The 13,553-nt window shown below is 35.2% G+C and overlaps 1 protein-coding gene across 3 annotated transcripts in view; it reads right to left on the bottom strand.

Annotated features, from left to right (window-relative positions):
* CEP170 (centrosomal protein 170) overlaps window positions 1-13,553 on the bottom strand; it is a 114,508-nt gene that overhangs the window by 79,771 nt on the left and 21,184 nt on the right. For all 3 annotated transcript variants that reach the window (XM_067293350.1, XM_067293351.1, XM_067293352.1), the window contains exons 2-3: window positions 8,214-8,358; window positions 2,326-2,415 (exon numbers count right to left, since the gene is read on the bottom strand). In XM_067293350.1, coding sequence (XP_067149451.1) covers window positions 2,326-2,415; window positions 8,214-8,318 — 195 coding nt within the window. In that variant the 5' untranslated portion in view covers window positions 8,319-8,358. The remainder of the gene's footprint in view (window positions 1-2,325; window positions 2,416-8,213; window positions 8,359-13,553) is intronic.

Raw genomic sequence — 13,553 nt, 5'->3', positions numbered from 1 at the left:
AGTAAAAAAAAAGTTGTGGGTCCAAGAAACCATTTGTAGAATTCATCTATCATTTTTTTTGGGAAGACCGCAACTAATTCTCCCACAAACAACTAGGGCTTTAGAGCCACAGCAGAAAGCAAGTTTTCTCATTAACTTATCTATTTGTTTTGGTTTACACAGATACTACCAGATTCTGTAGCTCTCTCCTTGATGCCAACACCAGATACCACTTTCCAAAAGTAGCTTCCAGTCTTTGCACACAGAAGCTGGCTAAATTATGCTATGAGGTAGTCAAGGAAAGCTAACCATTCAAAAAGTTAAATTTAAAATAAAAAAAATAAAGAATACTGGTCTAAAAACCTCAGAGCGGGTTTCTGGGGTTTTGTTTGCTTGTTTGCTTCCCCCCTGTTTCTCCTCCTCCCTGCCCACCACCATTTCATGTTTCTGTCATTTTGAATGAATCTTTTTCCTGCTTTGAAAAAAGCTAGTTCTTTAAAGCATTGTATTTCCATACGACAATATACATGATACATGTGGTTAACACTGAAACTTATAACTGGATTGAAAAAAATCACCACCTAGTTACCAGTTCATTGCAGAGTACAAGGATATTGCATATACTGTTCTCCTGCACAAGCTGACTGAAGCATGGTGTTACAAAATTATGTGTTTCCCCTTTAGACCTGAAACCAGATGGGCTGAGGTATGTAAGAAAAGCATGGAAGGAAGCAGATAGGAACGGAAGCACTGAAAAGACGAAGAGCAAGGGCTGCACCCCTAAGACTTAATATTCCCTATCCCAAAACTGTGGGAAGAAACGGTTCCTTTGATGTCTCTGGGTAAACAGCTACAGAGCAACTGACACATCAAACATGGGGAGGAATCCAATCAAGTGAAGCAAATAACTGAAAGCTCCTTAACAGAGAGAAATACAGGAGTCAAATGAAGTCCTCGTAATATATATTTTTATTAAATTCAAACTTTGTAGCAAGGCAATGAATATAAGAAGGAATGCCTATTGAGGCAGGAGTAACATAGAATCTGAGAATAAAATAAAGTGGCTCAGCAAGAAATTACTCTGGGCTGAATTTATTTTTGATCATTGCCTTGACACAGTGCATTGACCTACAAAACATGAGGTATATTAAATATTTAAGCACCAAAGTTCTCATATTTGCACAACTATTCAAAGGATATAACCCTTCTGGTTTCAGATGCACTTGGGACTCTGACTCTTTTGGAAGGCTGAGTTGCATACATCTTAAGGTTTAGATCTTAAAACACTGAAAAACTAATAAAGACAGACTAACTGCCTTTTTTTTTTTTTTTTTTTAAATGCACCTCAAGTTCAAACACCAAAACTGAAGTCAATGCTAGCAGACTTGAGATTCTTATTTTATATTTTTTAAACATTTGGCACTACTGATTTATATTAATATTTAGAAAGTCACATGTAGTGAATAAGTGTTAGATGAACTGAATTTTATCCTGTACACATTTATAACATAGCCAAATATTTAAAATTTATATAAAACACAGATCATAACTACTATCTATAAACAGCTCATAAAGCAGCATCTAAAGGGCTACAAAAATATGGCAAAGTTGCTAAGTTTTTAATAGTCTACTATATTTACAACATTTATAAAAGGTGAGGCTTACCCAGAATGTTGCATATGCAATCCCTAGAAAAGCCTTAAAACGTAAAATATCATATGAAACTCCACTTTGCTCATGAGACTTTCACATTTTTCTATAGTAGATTGTTTGTAGTAACCCAACATTTATACTTTATTCATAGACATTTTGACAAAAAAAAGATACTGAAAAAGTAAAAGCAAAATAAGTTACATAAGTTGACACACAACATGGTTACTGCATGCTTAAATTGGTTTTCACACAGAAAGTACCATTTAACATTCTTGCTGTATGAAACAAAGAGAAAAATGAATAGCATATGAAATGTAAATTCATTTCCTGCTCAGGATATGCTCCTCCCACTACCAAATTTTAGACATTGAAATACCATCTGTTAGCATATAATCAATTACTCAAGTCAAGATTTTCTGTTCCTACATTTCTGAAACACAGAAGAATAACTTTTTATTCTTCTGAGATCTTTCTGTTGCCAAGGCCCTCTTATTAATGGAACCTTTTATTCCAGCCCTTTAACTAATGCTCAGTGGAAAAACTTCAAGAAACCAAGTTTTCCCTTTAAGTGTTCTCCCCATTTTAACACCTGGGTTGAAAAGATATTCATGAACACTAATTAAATCACTCTGCTCTTGCTCAAAAAAAGGAAGAAAGACTATAGGGAGCTACCTTGTACTGTTGTTAACTTACCCCATTTAAGCTGCCCAAATCCTTCACCAAGTGTTCATCCATAGAGGCATCATAGTTAAGTACAGCATGTTGCTTGTCCACACTTCGTGACTAAAATATTTAAAAGATTAAAATCAATGCAAAATAAGGTATTTCAAAAGCAGATCAAGATATCATCATTGATGCTATTTCTTACAGTAACATGATTATATGCTTTTCTCATAACAAGTTTCTCAAACTATAGCCAAAAAATTAGTCCATATATGAAAAAAATAGATCTCTAACCATATCCTATTCTGGCCCTGGATGCCCATAGCAGAATCCTCAGATTCATTAAGTATTTTCTTAACTTATAATTAGATTTGGGGAAGCATTAAGTCCAGTGATATTTTATCCAAAGATTATTATTATTTTTTTTTTTTTTGCAGCTGGCTATAATACCACTGACATTTTATTCAACATCCTCAATTTCACCTTTATTTCTAGCTCTCCTTAACTACATGCATCTTTCAAAACATGAATAGTATTCCATTGTACTGCTGTTGTCTCTGAAATATTTGGTTTCCTGTCATGCATCAGTAAAACTTCCAGGTTGGTTAGCGGGATTCTTAGAATATATACAAGGAAATCAATTGTTTCTCTTTATCTCAACTTCCTAAACAAATTAGCTATAACATCATCACTAAATGTCTGACTGTTCCCTGAATTACTATTCCCATCAGTTCTGACTTTTTCTTTTATCAGTCCTTCCTTAAGCCCTTCAGCAATTTTTTTTATTCTTTACTCCATGACCAAATGCCAGCCCGCAGATCAGGAGCAGTTCCTGTTACTATTTCCTCTGAGAACACAGGAGAGCAATTAGGGCACCACTGCCCTAACAGCCAAATGCCTCTTTTTGTGCTTGCCCATAGCTAAATGCTTGCAGCATGAGGCGCAGACTTGGAGACAGGAAGAGGCGGATTGGAAGCATGCTTCCTTCGTGCATGCACATCGTCAGCGCTTGGACAGCTAGAAAAGTTCCCAGCTAGATGTGGCTCACAGCTCCTCTTTCCCAGCTGCACACGCTTGCTCTCGCAACTGCTTCAGTGGTAACTCTGCTACTGCAGTGTCCTGACACGACTGTACAGCACCAAATTTCTTCTTTGGTTTTGGCTTTGCTTCTGCCATCCTTGCCATGCAACTTGTTGTTCGTGACTTGGGATGGTCCTGAAGCAGGTCCCAGGCCTGTACAGCACTGAGGGGGTGGATTTCTGCCTGAGACTCTGTGCTTCTCCTTTCCACACCAGCACCTGCTGACTGTCAGTTTGAAGGGCCCCAGGTTATAAGTGCACTAGCCAGTTCAAGGCATCAGACCACGCAACTCCAACTCTCAAGGAGGCCAATATACCATTTTTCCTGTTCCTCTTCTGCTCCCCCCCCCCCCACTGAGTTCTGAAAAGCTCTTTGCCATGTATTTTCAGAGTGATAGAGTGCACAGAACCTGCTTTTCAGTATTAGCAAAAATTTCATGTTTGCATCCTTCTGTTTGTGGGTTATCCTGTCTTCTCAGGATCCCACATTTATCAGCTCATTCCTTCTTGATCTCTTGAGACTTGCCCATACTATTTTCCTTCCGTTTAATTTACTTCCTCATTCTTCCTTGCCATGCCATCTTCTGATTGCTTCTCTTTTTCTCAAAGAAGTAAAATCAGTCCTCTTCTGCTTACACTTACTATGTTATTTCTATACTTCTCATTTTAGCCAATTTGCTGTACAGTCTTGAAATGCATAGGGGGAGGGGGAGGATATGGGGGAGGGCAGGGAAAAATCAAGGAAAAGACAGACAAATGAACAACACGCTTTATGTCACTAAAAGCTATACTAGTATACTACATTATTAAAGCTTCTTAACTGTGGATGTCGATATATCAGCAAAGCTCATTTGGTTCTGATTTAGCAAACTTTCCTCAAGTGAAAACAAGCTATCTTAGTAAAATCAAAGTTGCTGATTTGGGTGTTCTTCTGAGCCTCCAATGTCAAAGAGAGATTACACTTTTTCACACTCGAGTAATGCAACTGTGCAAGCACAAGAGTTAGCCTACCTTTACTTAGGTTATGAGAAGAATTTCTGAACATTTTTCAAGTATGTTACATTATTCAAATATGTATTAGTTTAGTAGTCAATTATTTTATGTTCACATGCCATTTCCTATTAAAAATAAATTAAAATGGAAATGACATGAAAAAAAAAATCCTTAAAGCCTCAGAGTATTTTATCACATCTTCTGAAATGTAAAAAATGATTACTCAAGGCTGTGGATTTTAGTATGTCATCTGAAATTCTGCAGCACATTATGGGTCTCCTGTCTGAAGATGTATCAGGCCTAGACTACTCACATACAATTGGGCAAATTTTTTATTCATTGCATATGGTCTTTACAAGTCTAAATATTGTGCACATCTTTGAAATGGCATTTCTCCTTCAGATTTGTTATTGCAGCCTTCAATTCAAATGTGAGTACTACCAAAATTACTCTTTATAAGATGCATAATTGACTACATGAATAATTAAAATCACAGAATAGCTGTGCTAAGACCTGTACAACTATCAAGAGGAAAATTCAATCCTCAGTTAAAATAAATTTGTAGCTGGCATTACATCAGACTAAGACTCTCAATCCAATCACAGACTACTACTAAAAAATGCTCAAAATAAAGAAAATATGAGTATTTTTTTTCTCCCAAAATTTGGATATTATTAATACGTGGAATATTTCACCTCGGAGGTGGTTCCACCACCAAGATTCAAAAAATTTTCTAAATGGAACAGTGGAAGAAGGCAAAAGAATAGTATTTATCCACAAGCAAAGTTATGAATTGGAGCAGCTAGCTAAACATGAAGAGCGCATGCTATGTTTGAGGATATTTATAAAATAACCCAGTTAAAAGCAAATCTGTATCCCTGGACTTGAACAAAAACTCTATTAAAATAATAATGGTTAGGTGCACAACTGAAGTATAATCCTATGAAACACAGAGAGTTGAAATGCTTTTTATATGAGGCTTTTATAAAATCCATAATGTCTTGACAGAAAGCATAAAAGTTTTCCACTTTCTTTATCATGTGCTGTCCACATGCTTTGCACTAAGAGAACAACTGAATTGTCAAGAGTGGAATGGAAGGTCCTACACAAAGAACTATACATACAGAACAAGAACGCATTATCAGCTTTTACTTCGGTGGGTTCCTCCCCCTTCAGCTGTACGTGCTGTTATAACCATGCTGGAATGCAGGCCTAACACAGGCAAAATAGAAGATGCTTGAAAAATCACGACGACCTTTGATTCTTTTTACTAACTCAAAAGCCAATTTACAACAAATTACACTTATAAACAACTGGAATGTATTCAAAATACTAATTAAAGAGGCAGCTACTTTTGGAGGTGATGATGACTGAAGTATTGTAACACTAAGCAGTAAATGCTCAAGTATTAAGCTTCACTAAAGACTGATCAACCACAGACCCCGACCATTAAAACCTAACTAATTCACTAATGAGACAACTGCAAAACACAAAAAAATCATATATGCATATATAGCGTAAGGAAAAAACCTAACGCAAATCCATCAGCTATGGCAAAATCTAAGGTAAATGACATTCAGCAAGAACTTGATCCAGTCGCAAACATATAAAACTAAAAACAAAACAAAAAAAAACCTAAAAAAAAAAAAAAAGCTTCATCTGACTTTTTAAAACTTCCATTATGACTGTTTCAAATCTTCCACTTAGGTAAGACAAGGTAGACAACCATGTTGGACAAAACCCAGGTCATTAAATCAAGGTATTTAACCGTTCAGGAGGCCACATACATATTGGACAGAAAATTCTTAATATTTTCTTCTCAGCTAAGTAAGACTTTACTGCAGTGTATATCAGGTACAAAGTACTGTCTACAAATGATTTCGTTGAAAGGAAACTTGAGTGGATGCAAGGCTGGCCTGCCACCAGCATGACTTGTAGGCAGCCAATCTGAGTGACAGTTAAATGGCTAAAAAGTATGACAGAAGTATTGTGTTGCAGGAATACTTGTAAACAGTAGATAAACAAAGAAAATCAATTAATAAATATGCTATAGAGGCTGAGAAATCAGTGTCTTTAAGAAATAAGTTCCACTTCTACCTTCTAGAAAAGAAATCTATAGCTCTAATTTCATACAGAACAGGATTCTTAAATTTAGAGCAATAAAAAGTAGCTTTTGCAATTAACTTAAAATTATTATAATTTTTATTTTGTACAAAAATCATCAGGTGAAAATATACATGCATGGATTTTAATACAAAGTTTGAAGATAACCAGCCACATTCTAGCAAGTTGCAACTCTATTATTCTCCCTGGCATGAAAAACTACAGAGATTAAACAAGGAATGATATACTTATTGTTGTGGAGGGGAGGTGGGAACCAATTTTCCCTGCATACCTAATTAGCAAAAATTATGTGAGGAGTATGAGTACCTTAAATGATTAAAATACCTACAGTTTTCCAACTTTTGAACAAAGTGTGTGCACATGAGTTGTAAAGGATCAACCCTTCCACCCCCCCCACCCCAAAAGGGAAGTTCACTATCAGTCTAGCATCCTAAGCCAGCAGATCACAGAATAAGATGCATGCCAGTGATGTCACATGGGAGAGAGCAGGAGGAAAAAACTTCCTCTTTCATGGACAACACCACATTATATCAAGCCAGTGGTAAAATAAAACTACACTCAGATTACACTCCTCTGGGTAGGAATCAGGTTTGTTTTGCTTTGTTTCTACTTCCCTCATAAATCACCAAGACCTCATACTGCCTGTTATAAAAAGGGAATTAAGAGTATTTACACCCACTTTCTAACAGGACAAAGCATTTCCATCACAAGTAAACCTTTTGGACGCCTTCTGAGGTTGAGAGCCAATTGCAGTTTAGTGGAGATTACATTATGAGTTATATACATCCAAATAGGTTTCTAGGCATTTTATTTGCAAGGAAGATTCTAATGGGGCCATTAATGGCTGACTATAACTCTTGGGAACAAAGAATCCAGAAGAATATTTTATTGAGTGGTAGAAAGAGTCTACAACATTTGTTTTGAATTTCAAACCTGTTAAGAGTTCTACAGTAAGCAAAGGCAAGAATTTAAGAAGAAACTCCCAAAATATTACCATTAACCATTCAAAAATAAATATATTAGACAGAAGAAACACAGAGGGCTAAGATTTGATAAGGCCAAGTGCATACCCACTTAAGCTTTGCTAAAACTGAATGAAGCTAATATGGCTACATAACAGTATAATTACACACTTGGGGAAGTTTCACACAGCGATCTTGAAAGTTGAGTAAGCTACCAAATATCAAACTATTTCAAGTAGGACTTGCTTTATTTTTACAATTCCCTTACACCATTACTGAGATTGAGTCATTCAACTTCCTTAGTAAAGAAGAGTATTTCTGCATCTCTAATCTCATTTGTCTTTGTGCAAGGAGATCAGGACTGGGGATACAGAGTTATGTCAAATCACATGATTAAATTAAATTACAAATTACAGAAAAAGAAAGCTCTTTTCAAAAGCATCTAGTACATTTATCATTATCACATATTATGCAACACACAGTCTACTTTGCTGACCATACCGCAAAAATTATTTCATATTCTATTCTTGCATTATTTTTAGCGTGTATTTTATATGAAGGAAATGTGATCTTTTACATTTTGACAGTAATTGTATGGTTAATGGCAGTATATTCAAACTAACTTTTTCCTACAAACACAAAAGATTAATCAAAACTATTGGCCCATAGCATCTGGTAAATTTAATTTTCAAAAGAAATATAAAACTGGTGCATTAAATCCAAAATATGAACAGTTGCCATGGAAGACTGATGCAATTACCTGTAACATCAGCTCACAGTCATCTCTTCCAACAAAAATCATCTCTCGTGGCAGCCTATGGCGGGTGCCTCCACTGCTCACTAAAAACCAGGATGTTAAGCTCATTTCTGCTTAGCTGATAAATCCTTGGCAAAGCTACGTCATCCTGCAGCGAGAAAGAGAGAAAGAGGGACAGAGAAATTCATTTTAGTTATTTTTAGCTACAGCTCCTACTCAGCAAAAGCTGTGAGCAGAATATATAACGCTTTTGAAAATAAGGCGTTCTCAATAGCACGTCTATTTCCCAGCCTGCCGAATTCAGCAATCGCAGGAAGTGACAGACTACAGATTTACATAAAGTCTGAGGCTCTGCTTCACGCAAGCAGGCACATTTAATTGGAGGTAAGCTTCTTCAAAATCAGCCAGACGCTAGTTAATGCCAAAGTCATACATCAAACTGTCAGAAAGCTTTTAACACGTAACTGCTTATTACCGAGATAATTGCTACATTAATGCTGCACTATCACAATCAATAAACAACCTGGCAAACATCACTCTGTTCACAGAAAACAGCAAGTAGCTTGCTTGTGTCTCGATACATTTTTCTGCAAAAAAGAACCATTTCAAATGTATTTGTTTTTAACTTCATGTCCTCTGTACAGCTCCAGGTTAAAGCCCAAATTAAGTTTTGCTTCTTATTTAGATTTTTTCAATAAAGCGCATCTTGGAAATGTAACAGCATACAATTAGAACAGTAAACAAAGCAGAGCAAAATGAGCAATTCTGAAGTTACTTCTGACTAACAACTCAAAGTAGTGTTCCTATAATACTTTAGCTTAATTCACCAACAGACAACATATTACATACTAAAACAGAAAGAAAAATGTTCAAAAATGCTATTTTAAATGCCATAAAATACCAACAAAATTTTAGAACTGGACAAGTTCACTTGTTTGTATAATATGGCCTATTTGACACTGGACAAAAATGTAATCAAAAGCACTCTCTAGAGTAATTCAATGGCTGATCCTTGGAGATACCTTTATAAAAGGATTTCAAATCTCTCATTAAGAAAAAGCAAGTCAAAACAGTCATTTCATTCATTCTCTAGAAATTACCACTCTGTACTCATTAAGGGACAAGCTAAAGAAAATAAAGAGCAACCACTCTGCATTCCTTCTCAATATCAAATACTTGGCATTTCTGTTCTATTTTACTTGTATGCCATTTAGTGCAATTAGGAAAGGGTAGCAAACATACTGTAAGCAGACATAAGCCGGCAGCAAATCTGGGCAAAGGCTGTGCAATAGCAAGAATGCAGTGAAGTTTTCAAAAAACAACAACACGTATGCACTGAATAAGAATACAAAGCACCAACACTGACCTTTTAGGCAAACTATAATCAAGAAGAGATACTGCAAACTATGAAGACATATAAAGAGGAATAAACCAAGTCAAAACTGCATCTGACGATGACACACCAGAGCACAATAAGTCAAAAACATACCATTACAGGGGCTAAAGTGAGTTGCATTAAAAATTAATTTCTTGACTGGACTTACAGCTTTGCTGGTTCAAATTGAACAAATTATAAACAGGATAGAATGTGCTAAAGATCTACTTAATAAAAAGGTAAATATGTATTTGTAATAGGGTGTTCTCATATACAGCAATATCTATAATAGGATTATCTTTCCACAGCTGCATCACAACAGATATTCTTAAAATGAAATCTATTTCCAGTGAAACGTTCTCCAGTTCAGTGCAAGAAATGATACAGCTAAAATGCCTTACTTCATAGAAAGTATGAACATGACTTCAAGGTAACAAATTACATCTACAATAATAACTTGCAGAAATCAAATTTAAATGTATCTAATTATCAAAGAAGTGTTTAATTAAAACAGTTTATTCAGCAGCTTTGAAGGAAATTAACCTTCCCATTTTTAATTTAACCTAATTTAAAGCCTGAAAATAAACTAGGTCAATCAAATCACAACTTTCCATTCCTTTTTAAGAAAGGAAAAGTAAATCAAAAATTGCCAGCCTGAATTCCCACTTTTAACAAGTAAATTAAATGGCACTTTTGACAACACACTGTTTAATATCAAAGCTCCCCATTCAGTTTGTATTTTACTGCCTTTGAAAACACCCATCTGCTTATCATAATAACATTTACATTGTTTGGTCTTCCTACTCTAATTGGAAACTCATATGAAAACTCAAACAGGATATAAGTTACTTGGAAAAAGTTCTTATTCAAAGACAATGTTTTAGTTTGCATAGCTAGATAATGTCTACAATGGAGAAAAACTATTTTGATTTTTATAACAAACAAGTAGGTCAAGAATTATTGAGCTAGGAAAAATAAAATAACCCAAACTTCCCACAAATGATAAAACTTGACAACAAAAGGACTAAATTAAGCTATCCAAAAATTATTTTTAAAATGTATTATGCAGAGCAATCATTGCCACACAGTTTGGCAGCGTATTTGTAGTTAAAAGCCCATCACCATTCCTATCAAACTTAATTTGTTGTTCTTTTCAAACAGTGCTGTCTCAGCTGTGACAAATCATCAACCCAGATACATATTTTATTTAAAAATATTCTTTAGAATAAACCAATGTCTTTGATCAGCAATGCCACGCTGAAATTCTGCATAGCAAAACTGGCAGAAAATATAACAAACAGCAGCAACAGTTACTTACTATCAGAGCAAAAACATGCATTTAAAAGTTTGATATTATACTGCACACTTTTCATTAATTATATAGATAGTATATGGACAGTTATATTATGTCCTGAAAACTTCAGGGAAGCAATCAACATTTTTAATATGTTGCTGTATTAAGTACTCTGGCTATAGTCGAGAGTTCCTGAAAAATGAAAGGATGAACGATTGCTCACTGTCTAGGGCATATCAAATTAAATTACTATAAGGCAGATGCAAAATTAGCAGAAGTGGCTCTTTACACAGAGTAAATTCAGGCTGTGACAATTCTTGCAATGAAACGTTATGGATACTGAAAGTTTACACTGAGTTGAAAAAACCAATAAGCATTCACAGAAGAAAAAAAAATCATTAGGCCTATTAAATGCACCGATGCTGCTTCTGGTGCAGGACTTGCAGGAGCTGCGCAATTTGAGAGTCTCCGAGAGCATCCTGGTGAGATGTCACTTTGTGTCATCCTCCTTACTAAACTGTTTTCCCCATGCATCCTCTGTTCATGGAGGACAGGACACTGGCCTAGACAGACCTTTGTGCTCGAATCCTATTACAATACAACCTGCACTTTTTATATGAAGTCTTTACCACAAATATTACATTTTTCTCCCTAGCAGAATAAATTTTAAGCAGTATATTGAAACATTTTATTTTATTAGTCTTCATAATAATCTGGTATTTTACTGTCATCTTTAAACAAACTAGTAAATATTTCATCATTAAGACATGATCTTTGGAGGAAATACTTCATTCTAGATGCCATGCAAGTCAGTATTTCACACTTTCATTGCAACTGTGAAAAGTCTCCTTGTCTGCAAAGAAAGAACATTTTATGGTGCAGGACTAGGAATTTCAAAAGGCAATAATCAGCATGTAAGAATGAACATACTGGTAACAGTCATTTTAAACAGATGATGTAGCAGCTGGGTAATTGGCTACATCATCCCTGTAAATGTAATTCAGTCCTAAGAACTGTGTTATGTAGCCAAAAGATGGGTGTAACCTATTTCAAATATGTCTAGTGAAACATGGCCAAGATTATAATTCTGATACAGTAATATGTTATTGTAAGCAAAAATCCTTAGTAAGTAATAATCTCACATTTGAGCAATCTGCAGTCTACATTTTTGTATTTGCCTGTACCTGAAAAGTCAACTGTTTTCTCCAACTAGACTAATAGTCAGTACTGAGATGCCAATCCTCCTGAAACAAAAAAAATGTTTAAAGTTTAAACTAAGCCCAATATATGCCCAAAATCCAGACTTTTAAGCCCCTCATCCTCCATATTAACCCTGAACATAGTATAGTCTTTATTGTACAATAGGATAATTAGGTACTAATTCATATTTTACTTAAAAATATTTTAAAGTATTAAAAAAAAAACCTCTGCACCAAGCTGAGACAGTACTGACAAAGCTGGAAGCTCTATGTAGCCCATTATTTGCCCTTGTTAAGATCCTGTTTCAAGCTGCTAATAATTTTGCTAAAGTTAAGTTTTCCTTATCATACAGTTGTCCAATGCTAATATATTGGGGGAAGCTTCAGAAGAAATGCGCATTTTTGAAATGAGATTGAGGAAAATAGAATATTTTACTTGCATTAAAAAAATTTGTAAATAGTGCCCCATATATGAAAATTGGTACTTGAAATTTGATTAGTATCAAGACTGTATCTCTTAGTATAGCTCTCGTGCAGATCCACCCAAATACAGGCAAGCAATAAGCTTTTGAAAAATGTCCAAGTGTATATATGTTCAGCAAATAGACAGATAAATTCTCCCAACGCGTGTGTATATACAGAGCAAGCTCCACAACTCAAACTTTTGCTTCAACTACTGCTTTTCAATGGTATAGTGCCAGTTAGAACCAAAAATAGGTAGTCTTTACCCAGTACTCTCAATTCATCCACTGTTGATGGCAGAGAAAGAATGTGAGGGAACAAGATCCCAAAGGAGAGAATGCCATACTGGGGCAAGACCCTTGAGCAGGAGCTCAGCAGACTCTGTGTTGAGGAATCAAGGAAGGAAAACATCAGGTTTAAGTCATAACAAGGGAAAAATCAGAACTAAGACAGCACTAATAGAGTCAGTAATGTTTAGAAAAATCCTTCTGAAGCTGAAGCTCATTCCCAAGTCACAAAAAAAAGCTGTCAGCAAACAATGCCCACTGGAAAAATGCCTACCTTGACTACTTTATTGACTATTCAACGTAATGAAGATTACTATTGCTAGCAGTTCTCTTTTTGACTGAAATGGAGAAATCTGTGGTATATATAAAATAAAAAAGCAAAGTGAAGGTAATTCCAGTCATAATGATTTTTCTATATAAAGTAATCTTCAAAAATTATTGATTTAAAGCTAGAAAGTTATAAGTAGGAAGTTAAATCTGCTCTGTCAAACACTCAAAAGTAAGGCAGTATTACAAGCAGTATTCCATGTGCAATCATAATTAAGTTATTTATACACATGTATTAGTAAATAACCTTTAACTACATCACCATATAATATTTTAACCAGGACCTCTACCTTATTCAGAACACAAGGTTAGAAAGAAAGCTTAATAGTTAGTTAACCAGTATGTTTTTTTCCCCTCCTCCTCATCCATTCATTGATTTGTGCCTTATTTATTGCACAT

The sequence above is a fragment of the Apteryx mantelli genome, chromosome 3, assembly GCF_036417845.1.
Source record: "Apteryx mantelli isolate bAptMan1 chromosome 3, bAptMan1.hap1, whole genome shotgun sequence".
NCBI classification, from domain to species: Eukaryota; Metazoa; Chordata; class Aves; order Apterygiformes; family Apterygidae; genus Apteryx; species Apteryx mantelli.
The sequence above is the reverse complement of the archived record's forward strand: the minus strand, read 5'-3'. Positions and strand labels throughout refer to the sequence as shown.